This window comes from Lepidochelys kempii, chromosome 9 (assembly GCF_965140285.1).
Source record: "Lepidochelys kempii isolate rLepKem1 chromosome 9, rLepKem1.hap1, whole genome shotgun sequence".
In the NCBI taxonomy this organism is placed as follows: Eukaryota; Metazoa; Chordata; order Testudines; family Cheloniidae; genus Lepidochelys; species Lepidochelys kempii.
In genome coordinates, this window is record NC_136388.1 from 79439171 (window position 1) to 79458148 (window position 18978).

The 18978-nt window shown below is 45.3% G+C and overlaps 1 protein-coding gene across 1 annotated transcript in view; it reads right to left on the minus strand.

Annotated features, from left to right (window-relative positions):
* Positions 1–13210, minus strand: part of LOC140917691 (G-protein coupled receptor 83) — a 28317-nt gene extending 15107 nt beyond the window's left edge. Inside the window, exons 1-4 of the mRNA XM_073361001.2 lie at positions 13019–13210; positions 5770–6767; positions 4414–4539; positions 3539–3672 (exon numbers count right to left, since the gene is read on the minus strand). Coding sequence (XP_073217102.1) covers positions 3539–3672; positions 4414–4539; positions 5770–6195 — 686 coding nt within the window. The 5' untranslated portion in view covers positions 6196–6767; positions 13019–13210. The remainder of the gene's footprint in view (positions 1–3538; positions 3673–4413; positions 4540–5769; positions 6768–13018) is intronic.
* Between the last annotated feature and the right edge of the window lie 5768 nt (positions 13211–18978).

The following is an 18978-nucleotide window of genomic DNA, read 5'->3' on the forward strand; positions in this document are numbered from 1 at the left end:
TTTCCTGGGGGTGTTTTAAACCCATCTTTTTCTGTCTCTCCCCCCTTCTGCTTTGTCTCTCTCTGCCCATCTTCTTTCTACCGCTGTCTGTACTCAGCTGCAGTCACTGAAGACTTCTTAATCCCTGTCAGACAACTTTATTCTCCACAGTTTGATTAATATCTTTAATATCCTGTTGTCAACCTCCTGCACTGACTATTATGCCATTAATAGAAGACCTTCCAGAACTGACTGCTGTGAATGTGGGATGACTACAAGCCTAGGGGGAGCTGACAAATGTCAGGTGTGTAGCTAGAAGGATTTTGAATTTTTAGGACTTGGAAACTTTTGATAATAAGGAAGTAGATGTAAATGGAGAAAGCAGACTTTGAGACAGAGAATTTAAGGCCACAAAGGACTGTCACAGTTTAGGGCAATTGCACTCACAGGCACCGACTTTCCAATGTGCGGGGGGTACTCAACAGCCGGCTCTGCCCCAGGCCCTGTCCCCCACTCCATCCTTCCCCCCAAGGCCCCACCCCTGCCTAGCCCTGCCCCTCCCTCCCCCGAGCATGTCACGTTCTCACTCCTCTCCCCGCCCCGAGCCTCCTGCATGCTGTGAAACCGCTGATTGTGGTAGGTGGGAGGCACTGGGAGGGAGCAGGAGGCGCTGATTGGCAGGGCCCGCCAGTGGGCAGAAGGTGCTGGGGGGAGGGGGAGGTGCTGATGGGGGGCTGCCAGTGGGTGCTCAGCACCCACCATTTTTCCCCATGGGTGCTCCAGCCCCGGAGCACCCACAGAGTCAGTGCCTATGACTGCACTTGGATTCCCCCTCAGTGGTCCTGCCAGGGCATCCACTCTCTGCTTCCAGCTCCCCAGGTGTTGTCTCTCTTCAGTGGAAACAAGTGTCTCTCTCCCTTCTGACTGGTGTTTTCACAGGCTGGACAGTTCCATTGCCTTCACTCTGTCATTCCCAGCATGGACAGGTTGCCTTAGGACACCTGCTTGCTTTCTCTTCAGAAATGGATAACACTGTAATTGCTACAGACATAAGTTACCACACAGTTCTTTCTAAGCAAGCCTACTTTATTCTTACAGTACAAAGCATTACAGAGAAAACATTTTAAAACCAATAAAAGGACCTAATAAGCTTACTAGAGTTTGTCCTAACTTTCTCTTGGGCTCTGGAAAGTGCATCTTTTAATACCCCACCCTAGGGGCATCCTTGTTGTTACAAGTTCATCAGAGCTTCAGCACACAACGTGTCCACTCATAACACATTCAGTTCCCTTTTTATACAGTTCAGAAGTCTTAGAACTGGAGTTTCCGGAGGCAGGTAGTAAGTATACAAAGGATCTCTCCCTCCCCAGGGCATATTTTCAAAAGGTTGGCTTCAGAGGGGAAGAATTTGCATTCCTCTTACCTCAACGTATTTCCTAAGGCAGGGATCGGCAACCTTTGGCCCGTGGTCCACCAGGAAAAGCCGCTGGCGGGCCGAGACAATTTGTTTACGTGTTAATTCTACATATCATCTTGAATATGAATTCCTCCCTCCCCAAAAGGGAGTGAGAAATTAGGAGGCAAGGCAAGGGAAAACAAATGGGCTCTTGTATTAAAGGTTTTCTAGACAACATTCTTAATGCAATAATTTTGATGTAACAGCATTGTGTCCTCTCTCTCTTGCTGTCCATTCATAGGAGGGAAGTAGCTGTGAGCCAAGGAAGAACGCCAAGGCTATCTTGTGTGGTTTTTGCACAGATAAGTCGGAGGGCTCTGTAAGCAAGATGAAAATCTTTCAAATGTTGATTATTTTAGCCTCCACATTCTTCTCCTTGGGACTGAAATCTCAAGCAGACAATACTGCTCGCTGTGATACTATCTATCCTGTCTTGCTCCAGTGGGGTTCTCCTGGATATTTACTGACCAGCAGTATTGAATGAGAACATGGGGAAAAAATAAACCCGGTTTGTTTTGATGCATCATACATGGCTGCATCCATCCCGAAGAAACCTTTCTTTACTGGTTAAGAAAAGAGAGTCTCATTAGCTGGCACCACAAACTTGCTGTCAATAGTGGACTAAGGTAGTACCTAAGATCTTGGCCCTGCCCCAGAGCACAATGATCCCTGGATCCATCACCCCATCCTGCCCCCATGATACAATGTTTTGTGGCTTTAGGATCCCAACATCAAGTCCTCAAAAGCTTCTGCCCATGTGTGTTGGCTCAGTTGCAGGTAACACCCTGAGTTTGATTTACATGCCTTTTCCTGGTACTGATCCATGCTACTTTGTGGGCACTGGGGTCGGAAGAAATCTCATATAAAGGGAGAAGAAGTAGTTTAAGGCTTATCTAAGAAGAGACAACTGCTGGGTCTGAGCTTCCGCATGGCAGACTAGATAACTAGCTATCTTGCATCCAATTTCAAGATATCTTTGGACTCTCCCTCCCCTCCCCCCATGGAGCAAGAAGGGAAACATTTATGGATTTTGCTATGCCAAACTCCACCTCAGAATCTTCACCTTCTTGTGGAACTTTGTGAATCTTCCTCTGAATGGGAAGTTTCACTTGATCCCCTTCACATTTGCCAAGCAAACCGCACTCTTCACCTCCGCTTTACAGCAAAATAACCAAAGCAAAGGGGCATTAACAAGAAAGGTTTTATTGTCCTGCAGAATCACCAGACTGCCTTAAAAAGCACCGCCATGTGTTATGAGGCTGCTGCTTCTATTTTGATGTATTGTGTTTAAGTGTTTGTCAGAGGTGCCTAACGTGTTCAGTGAGGCTCCTCTTGTTTAGATTTATCAAACAAATAAAACCAAAGATGCTGAAGGGAGATGATCTCGCTCACTGAGTAAAGGAGTGGCTCAGTTTGCTGAGGTTCGCTCTCCTGTTGATCAAAGAGGGAAGTCTTTATTGTGTAACGCAGTGACACTAGATAGCTCCATGCATGGCTTAGACATATAAAACCTTGCCTATATAAGTACCAGACATGTGTGCTGTGTTTTTGATAGTTTGATTCCTGCCTCCTTCACCTTCCCTCACAAAAATATAGGTTTGTTGGATGGCAGGGGTGTCCTGTTTATGAACAAAAAAGCGAATGGGGAAAACAGTTGCCGTCTAGCTAAAACAGCCCTCCAGCAGTGAATCTAGTGCTGAGAGAAACCACACAGTAGCTCTAAGTCTTTTAGAGATGATAGAAAACCAAGGCCCTGAGCACTTGTGCTCACTAAAGTTCCAAAGGCCCCAAGTTTCACAGTGGACCAGCTGTGTTGACCAAACTCCATTTTGGGTAATCACAAAGATATTTAGGTACCTAACAACCATTAAAATCCATGATAGTTAGGTGCCTAAATGCCTTTGAGAATCTGGGCCATTCTGTCTATATAAAACTCCCCGTGCATTGTCAGCTGGATGCAGTGATTGTCACTTCTTGGGCTAAACTGTCCTGCTTAATGTCAGCCCAGCTTCCCACCTGAAGTAGAACTACATTTCAGTAGTGCGGGAAACGATTCTTGTAAATGACTGTGTAAAGTGCCATGGGGGCAAAGGAGCAACTTACCGGTAGTTGTATTGGAAAAGCTTCTGATAGATTGCATGGGGCAGGGAGAAGCAGGTTGCCATCAGCCAGATAACAGAAATGCTCAGCATTCCTCTTGTGAGCGACATCCTTTGCTTTAGAGGGTTCAGAATAACCTGCAATGGAGACTTCACAATGACTGTCATCTCACTGGGAAAGAAAAGTCCCTTCAGTGACTGACACTTCTCTTCACATGTTCCAATGCTTTTAAGAAAAATAACTGAATACTTAGAGAACTGCCTAACAAATTAGAGTGATCTAGAGAAAATTGAAACGTAGAACTCTACAGCTGGTACCAACGAGTACCTTCAAGTCAATTTTCTCTGGTTTGTCTTGAAATTACGTCATACCTTAAACCATGATTGAGCGTGACAATTGTGTAAGATTATCTCCACTTGAAAGGATGTTTATTCTAAATAAATCAAATTAAGAAATGCCTCACACGGTAACTGGGCCAACAGAGCACACCCAGCTTGGGTAATTTGCATTTTCACACAAGGTGAACTGAGCTCTTTATTTTTTGACATTATTTGTGCAGAATTTCAGGGTCTGAAGATCAAGTTCTCTACAGGGAAGGGACATTGTTTGCACGTTTCTAGTTTTTCTCTCTACATTTTGTAATGACGGTAGTGCTCACAAAAGTGACAGGCTGACACCAATGGCTGTAGGCCAGAGTAACATAGGCAGATGCTATGTAAACTCCCCTCTCAGCTCTGACTATGTAACACCCCCTCTTGTGACACCCCATTTTATTTCAGTTCTGGACTCCCCTTTGCTTACCCATGGTTAGATAGGGGACACTGTGGTTTGGAGCACCTGTGCCAAAGGAATCTTACACCAGTCTGGGGATTCTGTACCTGATGTCTGTCCAGAGCTATGGCTGTCAGGGTGAGTGTGGAGACATGAAGAGAGCAGTATTGCACGAAGCGGCTGATATGACACATGGCCTTTCCAAAGGCCCACGTGCTGTTCACAAACCGAACCTGCAGGGAATGTAACAAACCAGCAAAACCATCAGCAGGGCACGGTGGTTAATGTACCTGAGCCAAAACAAACAGAGGCGCTCTTGAGACTGCATCTGGAGAGCTCAAGAATATACATAGCCTTATGGTGCCCTCTGTCACTTGGGGCAGGTTTCCTTTGAAGCCCAAGAAAACTATGTCAACTTTAGACATTGAAACTCCTTGGTAATTGTTTATAAATAAGGCTACGACTTAGACACGGAGGTCATGGAAGTCATGGAATCCATGACTTCCAGCGACCTCTGTAACTTCAGCCTGCGGTGGTCGGGAGCTGCAGGGGCCGGGAGCCGAAGGGGTACCCCCACTGACTCTGGTGGCCCCTGGAGCTCCAAGCCACCACAAGTGGTAGGGGTACCCCACTGTTCCCGGCCACAGAGTGGGAACCTCCCAGCTTCCAGCTGCGGCAGGGGAACCCCTGAGCTCCTGGCTGCATCAGGCAGTGGGAGCCCCCAAGCTCGGAGGTGAGGGGGGAACCCCTGGGCTCCCGCGTGCCACGGGCCCCAAGAGCAGCGCCCAGCTGCTGCAGTCTGTGGGGGCCCCTGCATGTTTCAGCGATTGGTGGTGGGGGACCCTGGATCTCCAAAACCCAACCCGTGGGAGCTCCTAGCCGCCCCGCAGAACCACATTTTGACACCGATATTTTTAGTAAAAGTCACAGACAGGCCACGGCTTCCGTGAATTTTTCTTTATTGCTTGTGAGCTGTCAATGACTTTTACTAAAAATATCCCTGACAAAATCTTAGCCTTTTTGTAAAGGTTAAGACTGAAATTCCAGACATTTTGCTAAACAGTAACTTCTAGGAGCTTCACAACTAGTTTAGAGCCTTCTAAAGGGTTGAGCCTGTAAATCACACCCCCACTTGTGAATACATAGAAAATAATTCCCATGGAGGAGTCTATACAAGCCCTGTTGCACTCTAGTGGTTCAATGGCAGGGACTAGGAGGTGATGTTGTTGGAACTAATTTTGGATTTGGAAAGACTAAGTTGGAGTGAGGGGGGGGAAAGACCCCTCTTTTACTTCCCTGGAAGAGCTGCTGTCTATGGGCCACGAATGTGCCCAGCTCAATTCTTAGCCCCAGAAGCATGCACCGAGTGAGTGCAGCCACCAGATGAAGCACGGTGCTGGATGGCCAAGCCCATGTCTGGCTCCGTTTTTGGCAGGCATAGTAGCACGGCTTGTGGCACTTACCAGAGTGAAAGGAGTGTTGAGCAGAGTGATCATAATATCGGACACTGCCAGGTTGACAATGAAGAGACTGGTGGCTGAGTGCGTCCTCTTGTTCTTGATCACCACGTGGCAGACCAGCATGTTGCCAAACAGGGATATGATGATGATAACTGAGTATGCCACGATTAGAAGAGCTTTCACTGTGGGCTTCTGGGACTCTGGTTCATACTTGGCCAGCTCAGCAAACTTCTCCCACTCAACAATCCTGCTGTCTGTCCAGTTGAAGGCTGTCCTGTTGGCTGCCTGGTAGATTGACATGCGGTTGGCCAAGGAAGAGCTATGGTCAAACTCCTCCAGAACTCCTGTGACCTGGGGAAAGTAGGGAAGCGACTGATGTAGGGGGCGAGTCATTGTGGTTTCCAACGGGGTTAAGCTAAGGGCAGACATAGTTTAAGTTGCAGCTCCAGGAAGTGTGGTTAGTGATTGTTTGCTTGACTTTGACAACACTGCTTTTCTATGAGACTAGCATGAGTAAAGCCGGCCTTTAAAATGTAAAATTAGAGAGCGGCTAAAAGTCACAATAAATTGTCCTGTGCAATCAGAAAGGCAGTAGGGTCTTGTTTAACTCTGATGTGCAGTGTGGAAAGGAATTGTGAGGAACTGCAGGCTCTCATAACTCTTTCGTGTGGTAAAAATTGCATTAGCCACTAAGACAGGGTGGAAAAAAATCCCTGATTCCATGAAACAAACCTGTAACAAACTCTCGGCTCAACGCTAATCTTGGACAGCATTTGGCACTGTCCTACTCCCACTTCAGCTTCTCTTCTTGTTCTCAGCTGTACTTATGGTTCTTTCGCCCTTCTGAGATACTGTTGTGTTCATCCTCATTCTTTATTTCTGACCACCTTACTCTTTTCTGTTGAAATGAAATGCACAGCTATTTCCAAGACTGTCCTTAAGTGCACAAATAGCTGTTATCTTCATCTAACCATGATAATTGTCCGGAGGGTATTCAGAACCTGTGAATTATATCAGAAGAACATTATAGGCTATTTTCTCTTCCACACAATTGCTGTGAATTCTGCTTCCTCTCTTTCATTTTTGATGGTAAATGATCTTTTCAGCTAGAGGCCTGGACACAAAATCGTAACTCCTAATACCTTCTGAGCCCCCCTCTCAGCGTACATCCAGATATTTCTGGCAACTGACCTGCAATTAGCAGAAAGCAATACAGATTTTTGGATGCTACTGACTAACAGGGGAGGTATGGCATAAAGATGTTGTTAGCAGGAATTACTTAACTATATCACACCATCATGTATTATGTATATGCTATATGTACACATTAGAGAGCAACAAGTGTTACATGCTGTGACGGGTTGGACCCCTTGGGAAGTCACCTGATGCACTGAGATATCACTGAGTCTACCTGTTCTGCCAGCATGGGTCCCTTTTACCTGTCTAGCTGAGCCAGGCTCTTCAAACCTCCTCTAACACACCCACAGGCAGGGCCACACCCAGCTGCAGATCTGCTCTGGGAAGACTCAGCTTAAGGGACTTGCTCCAGCACTCAGACGTCCACTTCCCTTGGAGTACAAACCCCAAATTATATGAAATGAAATTATATGAAATTCCCCTCTCCCCTCAATGTGGAGGAGGGTGTACACAACTTCTCTCTCCCCTCACCCCATTTGAAATTACATAAACTGGGTTATATTATAAACCAGAAATAATTTTTTTAAATATAACAGGTGTATTTTAAGTAGTTAAGGAGGTAGCAGACAGAACAAGGCAGATTACTAAGAAAATGAAACAGAGCATGCAAACTAAGCTTAATACACTAAAGAAATTAGTTACATGTACGTTCTCACCCTAAATGTGGTTCTAATAATCTTCTTCACAGGCCAGACACTCTTCCAGCCTGGGCCCAATTCTATTCCCCTGTTCAGTCTTAGTTGTTTCCAGCAGTCATCTTGGGTGGTGTAGCAAGGGAGAACTAACAACCTTGGATTACCTCACTCCCCCCACTTAAATAGGATTTGCATAAGGCAGGAGTGCTTTCTTTCCTAGTTTGACCTCACTTCCCTTACAGTGGAAAGTTACAAGAAGTCCCAGGTAATTTTTTAGTATCAGGTGACAAGACCACCTGACTCTGTAGGGCCCCTGTAGCCATTCTTCACAGGCTGACCCACAGGTTCACAGGAAGACTAAGTGTCCTTGTTGATGGGCCATCAGCACTGTTTGGCTTTTCCATTGTTGTACCTGAAGCGTTGGCAGTGGGTGTCACCCACAGTAGCATAGTTGAAATACAGATACATCGTCAATATTCCTAATTTCAGATACAGAAATGGCACATGCATACAAATAGGATAATTGTATTCAGTAAACCATAACCTTTCCAATGATAGGACCCATGTTGCATAAAGTACATCTCACATGACCCATCTTCACATGACCCATCTTCATGTGACCCAAGATCACATGACCCATCTTGCATAAAGTACATCTCAGTTATGTCATTCATATCATAAACATATTTTCATAAAGAATATGGAATGACACATCACACATGCTACTTAAAAGTTGCACCAATGTTATTTTGCATATCCCTCTGCCTGTGAAACCAGATGCCTTCACTATTGTAAGTGCAACTCAACAGGCCTCAGAGGGAAAGGAAACCTTTGAAAAATTCCTAAAATAGCTTTGAATCACACACTTTTAAGGATTGTATACCTCACAAGCTTCTGGGGCTTAGCCTTAAACTGTTGGACAAGAGAGATTTCTGGCTTTCTACTGGGACAAAGACCAAGGCCGCATACTTTAAACATGTCACCTAACTATTGTCACTGTTGTGCCAGGGTAACCTGCAAAGAAGGAAACACTTTGGCAGGTTGATTTTTCTTTTTTAAAACATAGTAGCTGTTTGAAGCTGCTCAAAGGTTTGTAAGTGGGGAAACATTCTCTCTCTCTCTCTCTCTCACACACACACACTCACTATAGCCCTCTATTTTTTTCAGGTGGTCTAGTAAGAGGCAGTAGAGTGAGCAATTTGTACACTCACTGAATGATCCAGTGCCCCAGCCACAATATACCAAGTTAGACATGCAGGTATAATGGGTGGTGAGTTTAGTGAATTCAAAGGGCCAGTCTCTATAGATAATTCTCCCTTCCAGGAGGTCCTTCTATTTCAACCATGAAGCACCATGTGAGAGCAGTTTGTGGGGGAAGTTTACATTGTGCTATCTCTGCTAAGAGGATAAGCAGGTGACTGGGTCAGGCCTGCCAATTTGGCATCTTTCACCACCCACTAAACTCAGTAAAAAATGTTAAGGAGAAATGTGATCCCACACAGAGGCTGTAAATCTCAAATACAATCAATAAACGCCTGTGGAAAGCAAGAATTCTAAAGCTTTGCCTCCCTTTTGTTTCCAATAAATGTTGCCCCTAGCTGGGTCGAGGGAGGGGAATTTATTGGCTGGTGTTTCTGACCCTTTCACCAAACTGACCAAACCCACAGTCTTGTATTTCTACTGCTGTCTGCCAGTGCTGGGGGATACCCCAATACCCAAGTTCTGTGTTGTTCCCAGAGGATGATATTTCTTGCCCATTGTATACACTATCCTTTCAATGCAGCATAAGCACAGGGCACTGACTTACCCTCCTCCCCACCTCCCAGAACTGTTTATCAGTAATAAAAATCTCTGTGATAGCACCTTATATTTGCTTGCTGCTCTACGACTATGCACCCAAATGCTGCAAGGAGCTCTGCCCCATGCCTACTGTGATGTAGTATACACCCCACGCAGGACTGGAAGGGGTTAAGGTGGCCAGGGAGGCCAATTAACTCCACAGGTGGGGCCTATATAAAGCCAGTTAGCTAGCAACAGAAGGAGGCTACTGGGAAGTAGGATGCAGTCACTCGCTGAGTGGAGGGAGTTGGGAGGCTGGCAAACTCAGAGAGAGGGGAAGCCAAGAAGGTAGGTGAAGGCTCTGGGGAATAGCAGCAAGGAATAGGAATGCAGACCTTGGCTGCTGACCAGAAGGCCCCTGAGCTGGAACCTGGAGTAGAGAACAGGCCTGGGTTTCCCTACCAGACACTGGGAATGTGGCACCAACCAGGCAGGGGACAGCAAATTGCCTGGGACAGTTTGTTCCCCTTCAGCTGGGTCACCATACACTATCCCCGGGAATCATGAAGAGGAGGTTGCGGTTCCTAGAGTGAGGATATGCCAGGAGAGACACCACCAGAGAAGGGCTCAATACCTGGCCAGAGCTCATCCCCAGGATAGCCAGGAGGAGGCACCACTAATGGTGAGTTCCCTTATGGTACCTACACAGAACTCCATGCAGCATTGGGGCCATAACAGGAGATGTTCCCTGCCTTGAAAAACACATGCTTTAAGCTAGATAAGACACAGGATAACAGCAGAGGGAAGGTGGGTTGTGAGAATTACTGATGAATTAAAGGACTGCTGGAAGAAGTGCATTCGATATGAAAGAAGAATATGAGGGTGCAAGGCAGATGAGAAGAGGAAGACCCTCTAGCATGTGAGGGAACATGATGGAAGAAAGGAAGCCAAGACTGGCTGGAGAGAAAGGATACAACAAGGCAATACATGTGTATAATATGTAGTGTAGGGGCTCTGTAAGGATACAGAACAGTGACCAAAGTGGGCAATGCTGGCTGGAAAGGGGGCATGGCTTTCCCTGCATGTCTGAATATCTTTTTCCTTCGTGTCTGCCTGAGTTTCTGGAAAGTCTTTTGGGACAGTGTTAAGGGTGATCTATAAAAACAAGTGGATAAAAATACAGGTCTTGGAAGAAAGTATCCAAGAGACTGAAGGAAGCATGAATCCTGAAAACAGCTCATTGAATGCACTCTTCTACCCATTAAATTGTTCACAAGAGAGAAAGATGGACTATAGGGGAAATCCAAGAGCTTTTAGCTGCTAAAGTACAGCAGGAGTAATAAAACAGGGGGAAAAAATTCTGATTTTCTGAACACCGAAATAATACTGGGGGGGTGGTTAGCCTTTGACTGTGATGGTGTTTTGCTTTTGCATGACACGAGAGCCAGGGCACATTCAATGAAACTGAAAGGCAGCAGAAGTCAAACAAAAAAGGAGTGTGGTTTTTTTTGTTTGTTTGTTTTTTTAAAAAGGCACAATTAGCCCATGAAACTCGTGTTACAAGATATCTTTGAAGCCAAGAGCTTAGCAGGATTCTAAAAGGACTGGGTGTCCATATCGATAATGAGAATACCCAGATTTACATTAAGTAAGGATTTTACAAAGAGTGTGGAAAGGATATGAACCCTGTAGTAACTTTAATTTAATCAATTCCTTGTTGTCCTATTCAGCATCATTCTGCTCCCCTTTAGGCCACCACTAGGTCTGACCTTTCCATCCTCCTTTCTTTCTCTTTCTTCCCCTCTTCCCATCTTTGAGAGTCTCCGTGACTCCTTCCTTTCCATTTCCGTTCCTGCAGCAATTCCCAGCTCTTCTAGTGCTTTAGTCCCCCCCCCGCCCCACCCTCTTTTTCTGTTCTGTCTGCTAGAATGATCTGCCATGGAATGGTTAATGCTGATGTTGAAGCACCATGAATGGGCTTTGTAGCTGATGTGTCAACTTAGATGAATGGGGAGTGGGTTGGTTCACACCCCTCAGAGCTATCTTATCAGGCTCTCTGCAGACTCAAGCAGACACTGTCAGTTTACACTGGTTTAACATTTGGAAGGTATTCTTTGCAACCATAAAAGATAATTACTTTTTTTTTAAACATGAAAGCTGAGTTTCTGGAGAATGTGGCTAGGTCATGTGGGCCGCATACATACACTATGGGGCCAGATCTGGTCTGCCAGTCATACGTCTGACAGACCTCCTGAAAGTGGTGGAGGTTAGGAGGAAACTTCCCCTGAGGACAGGTTATTCTATAAAAGTGGAATTTTTAAAAGTGTCCAAGGCACATGAGCCCCACTGAGCCAGTAGCACTTGGGTGTCTAAGTCATTTAGGTAGGGTGGGATTTTCCAACCTACCTAAACGGGCCATTACAGAGTTTCTTCCAGTGTCATTTGAAGTAACCAGTACTGGCCACTGTTGGAGACAGGATATTGGATCAGATGGTCTACAGGTCTGATCTGGGATGGAAATTCCTATTTGTGTGTGTTTAAGCTAAATCTAGATTGTGCTCTTGTCATAACTGAAACATTCTGTTTTTGTGTGTGAACAGAGCTTGCTTAGCAAGCAGATTTTTGTACATTCGATAGATTTATATATTATCTGGAGGAAAACTGAAGTAGACAGCTTCAGATACATTTTACATGTTTCTTTTATGAGGCATCACCATCTCTTTTGAACATATGTCTAACTGTTTAAAAACATCTTTTCTGTTTAACAAGCATCTTCACAGTCACAACCTGACAGTTAAATCCCATTCTGAATATATAAGTATTACTGAAACTGTTCCTCCATTGCTTTGTCAACCCAGGGTAAAAGCAAATAAACTATTTAATAAAATCAGATATTAAAAGTACCAATTATGCACAGATTACAGGCAAAATCTAATGGAGAACAAATTACCTTGTCTTTAATTTATTTCTCATTCTGCCCTCCACTCACATTTGCTTGATTTTGTACAGAAATCCCCAAGAATTATTACGTCAGCTTTAAAAGGCAATTTCTTTAAGTACTGTCACAAAAGTGTCTCCAATTAAAAAAATAAGGGCAGCAACAGAGATTCTCCAACAATTGCAGCAGTGTCTGTGGGATTTCTCTCTGTTTCCAGTTAGGAATTTATTTAGGGATCTGCAAAGAAGTACATTCCAGCTTCACACCCTGATCTGAGCGATCAGTGATGTGTTGTATAAAACGCTTTCTATTCAACGGGTCTCTTCAGAGAGCATAGAAAAGTCACACCCAGGGAAGTATTGCAATCTAGTGTCTCTCTCTCTCTCACACACACACACACACAAAACCCTGGATATTTTTTGCAGTCTAGTCTCTCTCTCTCATGCACACACACAGTTACAATAGAGTGAAATGCATGCCAACACCCCCAGGTAACTAGTGCAGTCGAGCCACACACAAACCCCTCAGAGATTGCAAGCTACTGGCGCACACAAACTCTGTCCATTTTTTTTAAAGTGTGTGATAACCATGCCGCTTGCCTCCACAAGAAGCTAAATTCACAGAGCTGCTACACTGAGCCAAGCGCAGCAGAACAGCGTTCGTTCTCCCTTTGCTACCTATTTAACTTCGCTTCTTTACCCACCTGCTGCAGCGAGCGGTCTCGCAGCCACCACAGCAGCTCCTGGCCCGGAGGAGCGGCTCTCCGCTGGCCCCGCTACTTTGCGAGAGGCTGGTTGCATCCCAGGGATCCCCCCTCCGAGCCCTGTTGGCCCGCAGCAGCAGGCTGGAGGGGTAGGGGACCAGCCTGTTGCACTCTCACATGGTGCCTACCGCCCGCTGCCCCTCAGCTGGCCACACGTGCGGCGCTGCCCGGCCAATCAGAGGCAGCAGCAGGCAATGGGGGGAGGTGCCTGCTCTCGTTCACAAAACAATGGGCTCCCCGCCCTGGGTGGGCCCTGGCGATCTGCAGCGCGCGGCTGAGCAGCCGGTGTGGATACAGCACCAGCAAACCCAGCCGAGCAGGTTGCAGCCCTAAGGGCACGGTGAGTGCCTTGAGCAAGGACTGAGGGAGGCTATGCTTTGAGCAGGGGGGTGGACTAGATGATCTCCGGAGGTCCCTTCCAACCCTGATATTCTATATACTGATTGCCAGGCTGCCTGCCTGTCTCGCTTTCTGGCTACCTTCTCCTATAGAGCCCATCAATATGGCATCTCGCTGCTTAAATTACATTGACTTTTTTTGAATGGGTTATTTAGGCAAGTCGCTTTGCTGCGTCATGCCTCAGTTTCCCCACCTGTGCTAAACATACTCCCCTTCCTTGGTAAAGTGCTTTGAGATCTGTGGATTGCATGCTCTGCATAACAGCTAGGTATCATTAGTTTGCAAAATCAATCCTACAGTCAACCCAGGAGAAATCAGACAGTAACCAGGTCCTGCCTCCCCCCCTAAAGTGAATAGCTCAATTCCAGGTTGCCGGGAGATGGGTATGCAGAAGTAACCTTCTCAGGCAGGTAAAGAAGAGAAGACAGGGAGGCATCCGAATCACATCATTCTGAAGGAGGTGCTGGAATCAAGGCAGGAGGAAGAGACCTGCCAGTTGGACTGTCTGATACATACTCTCTCCAACCAAAAGGAATTGGGTTGAAATGCAAGCCACCATGAGATGTTCTTTTGTTTTTGTTTTTTTAAATAGAGACAAGAAAATCCAAAATGGAGCTCACTGTATGTGCAATATACACAGGCTGGAGGTGATTTTAACACTGGTTGTATTAGAGTTCTTGCTTCTAATATAACATTATGTATGCACTTAGAGTCGACCCAGCCTAGGCGCTCACACCCTCATGTGGCTGTATTATTCAGCTAAACACCAAAGGAACCGATCTATGTATTTAACTAAAAACACCCACCATCGTTTAGTGATTCTTTTGTTTCTTTGCTTCAGCACCAGATGTCTGCATAGTGCTTTATAGACAGAGAAAGGCACAGCCATGTACCAAGGAATTTACAGTAGGGACTTGTCTTCCCTAGCAGTTTCGCAAGAGTTATGGCCCAAGTGTTCCTGTTAACGTTTGCACAGCAATTTGCCAATGCAAGGTGCTATCTAAATGTTGTTGTTGTTATGTCATAATAAAATGTAGGGATTAGAAAATGAGAGATTAGATACACCTGCAAACAAACAAACAAACCTGTAGTTCCTTTAGAATTTGAATTTTATTGGTGGTGGGGGATGCTAAGCAGAAGAACGAGAATTGAGTGCTGATTTCAAACAAGAGATTTGATTTCTACCAAAATCAGTGAAGCCCCATGAAACAAGAAATACCTTGTGTCCTTCTGCCAAGAGGTGCCAAATCAGATATCCCCTGATGCTGATGACAAAGGGTTCATCTGTCCCACCAATCAACTTAAAAGCCACAGTTCTCCAAGCCCAGCTAGTATGAAATGTAAGCAGCTGTGCTGCTTATTAGAAAGGAAATTCTCTAAAAGCCTGATTCAAAGCCCAGAGAACTCTATGGGAATCTTTCCATTGACTTTGCTAGGCTTTGGATTGAGTCCTAAAACAGGAAAGTTCAGAGTGATGTGAAAAATGTAGTTACCCTGCTAGGAGTCTGGGTTATAATCATTGTTTTGAAAATTGCCAGCAGCAAAGATTTAAGCAACCTACTTTCAGGTCAGATTGAGTGGGCTGTTAGCCTAGAATGTTTTGTGATGGTGTGAAGCACTTGTGTTATACAGAAAACTTGGAAACACAATGTGCGGGGGGGGGGGGAACCCCTTCAAACCTGGCCTAAACATTTTGGTTTAAGATATTTTTTATTTTTAGTTGCTGATTGTTCCTACTCCTAGGAACTTGTTTTCCTGTTTCTGAGGCTCCTGTTAACTGATTCTGGTATCTGAATAAAATATAGTCTAGAGAAGGATTTCAAGAGGCAGCTGGAAAGTGGTATTGCTCTTCACATTTTCCTTCCCACCATGTGCATTTTTCTTACCTTGATGTTTTGTTAAGTTTCAGTGTTCTAGATGATATCCCAGTTCATTATTCTTTACAAGGCTACTACGACGGTATACATTTATGGCTGGCATTAGTATTGCCTTTCCTTTCTTATTTAGTACCATATGATACTCCTGATTTCACTACAAACCTGATCCCCAAAGCTGTTCAGTGTCAAAAAGGGAACTGAAAGATGACAATCCCTTTCCCTCTACAGCACAAATAGCCAAAATATGGGAAGGTGCCATTAAAGTGTTGACAAGCTACAAACATGGATTTGACTCCTGGCAGGATGGATAAGATGAGCTGTAGTGCCTTGGCGAGTGATCTTCTGGGGAACACCAAGTGAAAATGGTGAGATTCTTTCATAAGACTCTCAGATAATATAGATGGCTATAAATCCTGCGACCAGTCCATGCTTGACATTGTTGGAAATGGATTTTTCATTGTACCTACAGTCTCATTTAGAAAATACACAGTCCAGAGAGAGGATAAAAAATGAGTGTGTGTGTGTATTCCAAAGTGTCCTAAGACTTCATTTTCCTTTGACAAATTCTGCACCATTCCCAGCCAGCCAGCTGGATTCCTTAGGGTAACTGTGCCAGCTAAACAGATGTAATTCCAAGGTAGAAATTGGTCAATTGTCTTTATGGTTAACAGCAGATAATAAACACTCCCACATGGAGAAGTGTTAATATAACACATTGAAGAATGGGGCTGTGAGCCCCTGAAGGGCTGCTAGACCTCTCTGTGGAGAATCAGGGCTACTGAGCTCAGATCAGAGCTAGAGTGCAGGTCAAGCAGAGTGTTTTCCTTTAAAATTTGTAAAAAGAAAAGGAGGACTTGTGGCACCTTAGAGACTAACCAATTTATTAGAGCATAAGCTTTCGTGAGCTACAGCTCACTTCTTCAGATGCATATCGTGGCATTTCCACGATATGCATCTGAAGAAGTGAGCTGTAGCTCACGAAAGCTTATGCTCTAATAAATTGGTTAGTCTCTAAGGTGCCACAAGTCCTCCTTTTCTTTTTGCGAATACAGACTAACACGGCTGTTACTCTGAAACCTTTAAAATTTGTGTTCCTTTCGTGCCTTTGGTGTTGGTGAAATGTGCTGGTCTGATGTCCCTATAGATCAAAGTCCTTTGTAAATCTTTAGTGGAACATTATTAGTTTAAGCTTCTCTTGCACTGTTCCCAGCCAATATTCTTCATCTTGACTCTGGAGAGTACCTCAGTGAGTAGGCAGGTCTCCAGCAAGATCGTGTTTTTATATAGGAATTGAATTAATTACATATCTGACTCTGACAGGTATAAAGAGGGCAATTTGTGGGTTTATCATCTCAATGATTTTTTTGCATCTGTTCTCTGATTATGAATGGAGTATTCAGATGCTGTTGAATATCACAATGATCCATTCGTATTTTTCCTGCCTACTACATTTCACTCTTAACATTCTAGTGGTTTATAACCATGTGTAAATTCAGGGATGAAATCTGAAGAGTTCATAGTAGCCAAATTCCAATATCTCTGGGAGTAATTATTTAATTACATATGTGCTCTAGCATCTTCTGAAGCGCACACATCACTAACTGTTTATAAATTAAAATCCGATCTATTAAAATCAGTGCATCTTGCATTTCTTGGTACCTTGTTTATGAAATTCATTTTTCCTCCAAACTGCATACTCTTTGAAATATCATCTTGCCCTGATTTGCAGTTTGCGAAGGTACTTACTTTCTAGGTACCAAGGCCCCAATTCAGCAAAGCAATTACGCCTAGTCTACACTACGGGGTTAGGTCAAATTTAGCCGCCTTAGATCGATTTAAAAATGACTGCGTCCACACAACCAACCCCGTTCTGTCGACCTAAAAGGCTCTTAAAATCAACTTCTGAACTCCTCCCCAACGAGGGGAGTAGCGCTAAAATCGACCTTGCTGTGTCGAATTTGGGGTAGTGTGGACACAAATCAATGGTATTGGCCTCCGGGAGCTATCCCAGAGTGCTCCATTGTGACCGCTCTGGACAGCACTTTGAACTCCGATGCACTAGCCAGGTACACAGGAAAAGCCCTGGGAACTTTTGAATTTCATTTCCTGTTTGGTCAGCGTGGCGAACTCAGCAGCACAGGCAGCAGAGACCCCAGAATCATAGAGCGTAGAATGTTTCTACGCTCCCCTTATCACCATCCCTGAGGTTATCACAGATAAGAAGGTGAAAAAATGCACTCACAATGACGTGTTTTCCAAGCTCATGCAGTCCTCCCGCATTAATAGGGCACAGCTTAATGTGTGGAGGCATTCACTGGCAGAGGTCCGGAAACAATTAAGTGTGTGCAAAGAGCGGAGGCAGGACGCGATGCTGAGGCTAATGGGGGAGCAAACGGACATGATGAAGTGTCTATTGGAGCTGCAGGAAAGCCAACAAGAGCACAGACCCCCCCGCTGCATCCACTGTATAACCGCCTACCCTCCTCCCCATGTTCCATAGCCTCCTCACCCAGACACTCAAGAATGGGGGGTGGGGGGAGAAAGAGGCTCTGGGCACCCAGCCACTCCACTCCAGAGGATGGCCCAAGCAACAGAAGGCTTTAATTCAAACAGTTTGATTTTTAGTGTGGCTACAATAAGCAATGTGGTCTTGTCCTTTCCCCCTGCCGCATCCCACCCGGCCTTGTCCGTTATCTCATTTTTTAAAAAATTAATAAAGAAAGAATGCATGGTTTCAAAACAATAGTTATTTTATTTTGAAGTGGGGAGGGTGGTTAGCTTATAGGGAATTAAAATCAACAAAGGAGGCGGGGTTGCATCAAGGAGAAACACACACAACTGTCACACCGAAGCCTGGCCAGTCATGAAACTGGTTTTCAAAGCCTCTCTGATACGCAGCATGCCTTGCTGTGCTCTTCTTATCACCCCGGTGTCTGGCTGCTCAAAATTGGATGCCAGGCGATTTGCCTCAACCTTCCACCCTGCCATAAACATCTCCCCCTTACACTCACAGATATTATGGAGCACACAGCAAGCAGCAATAACAATGGGAATGTTGGCTGTGCTGAGGTCTGACCAGCAGCGCCAGCGAGCTTTTAAACATCCAGAGGCTTTTAAACATCCAAAGGCACATTCTACTCCCATTCTGCACTTGCTCAGTCTATAGTTGAACTGCTCCTTACTACTGTCCAGGCTTCGTGAGCCATGGGAGCAAGGGGTAGGCTGGGGTAGGTGTGACCATGCAGTGCTGCCAGCTGGGAGAGCAGCCTGAGGCAGAAACCTCCAGGCTCGCAGAAGAGCAGAATTGCAGCGGAAGTGGTGGAGCTGTACACCCTGGACAAGGATGGCTAGCAGTCCTACTGCACCATCTGCTGCGAAGGCACTCAGGAGCTGCTGCTGTGTAGCAATGCCAGCTGCTGCAGGTGCTTCTGTGTCGAATGCTTGGAGGTCCTGGTAGGGCAAGGTACCTCAGCCCAGGCAAAAGAGCAAGAGCCCTGGCGCTGTTACATGTGTCAACCACAGAAGTGCTATGGGGTGTTACAGCGCCGACTGGACTGGAATGTACAGCTGCAAGACTTCTTCATCAGTGACAAAGGACAGAAATATGATGCACCTAAAAAGAGT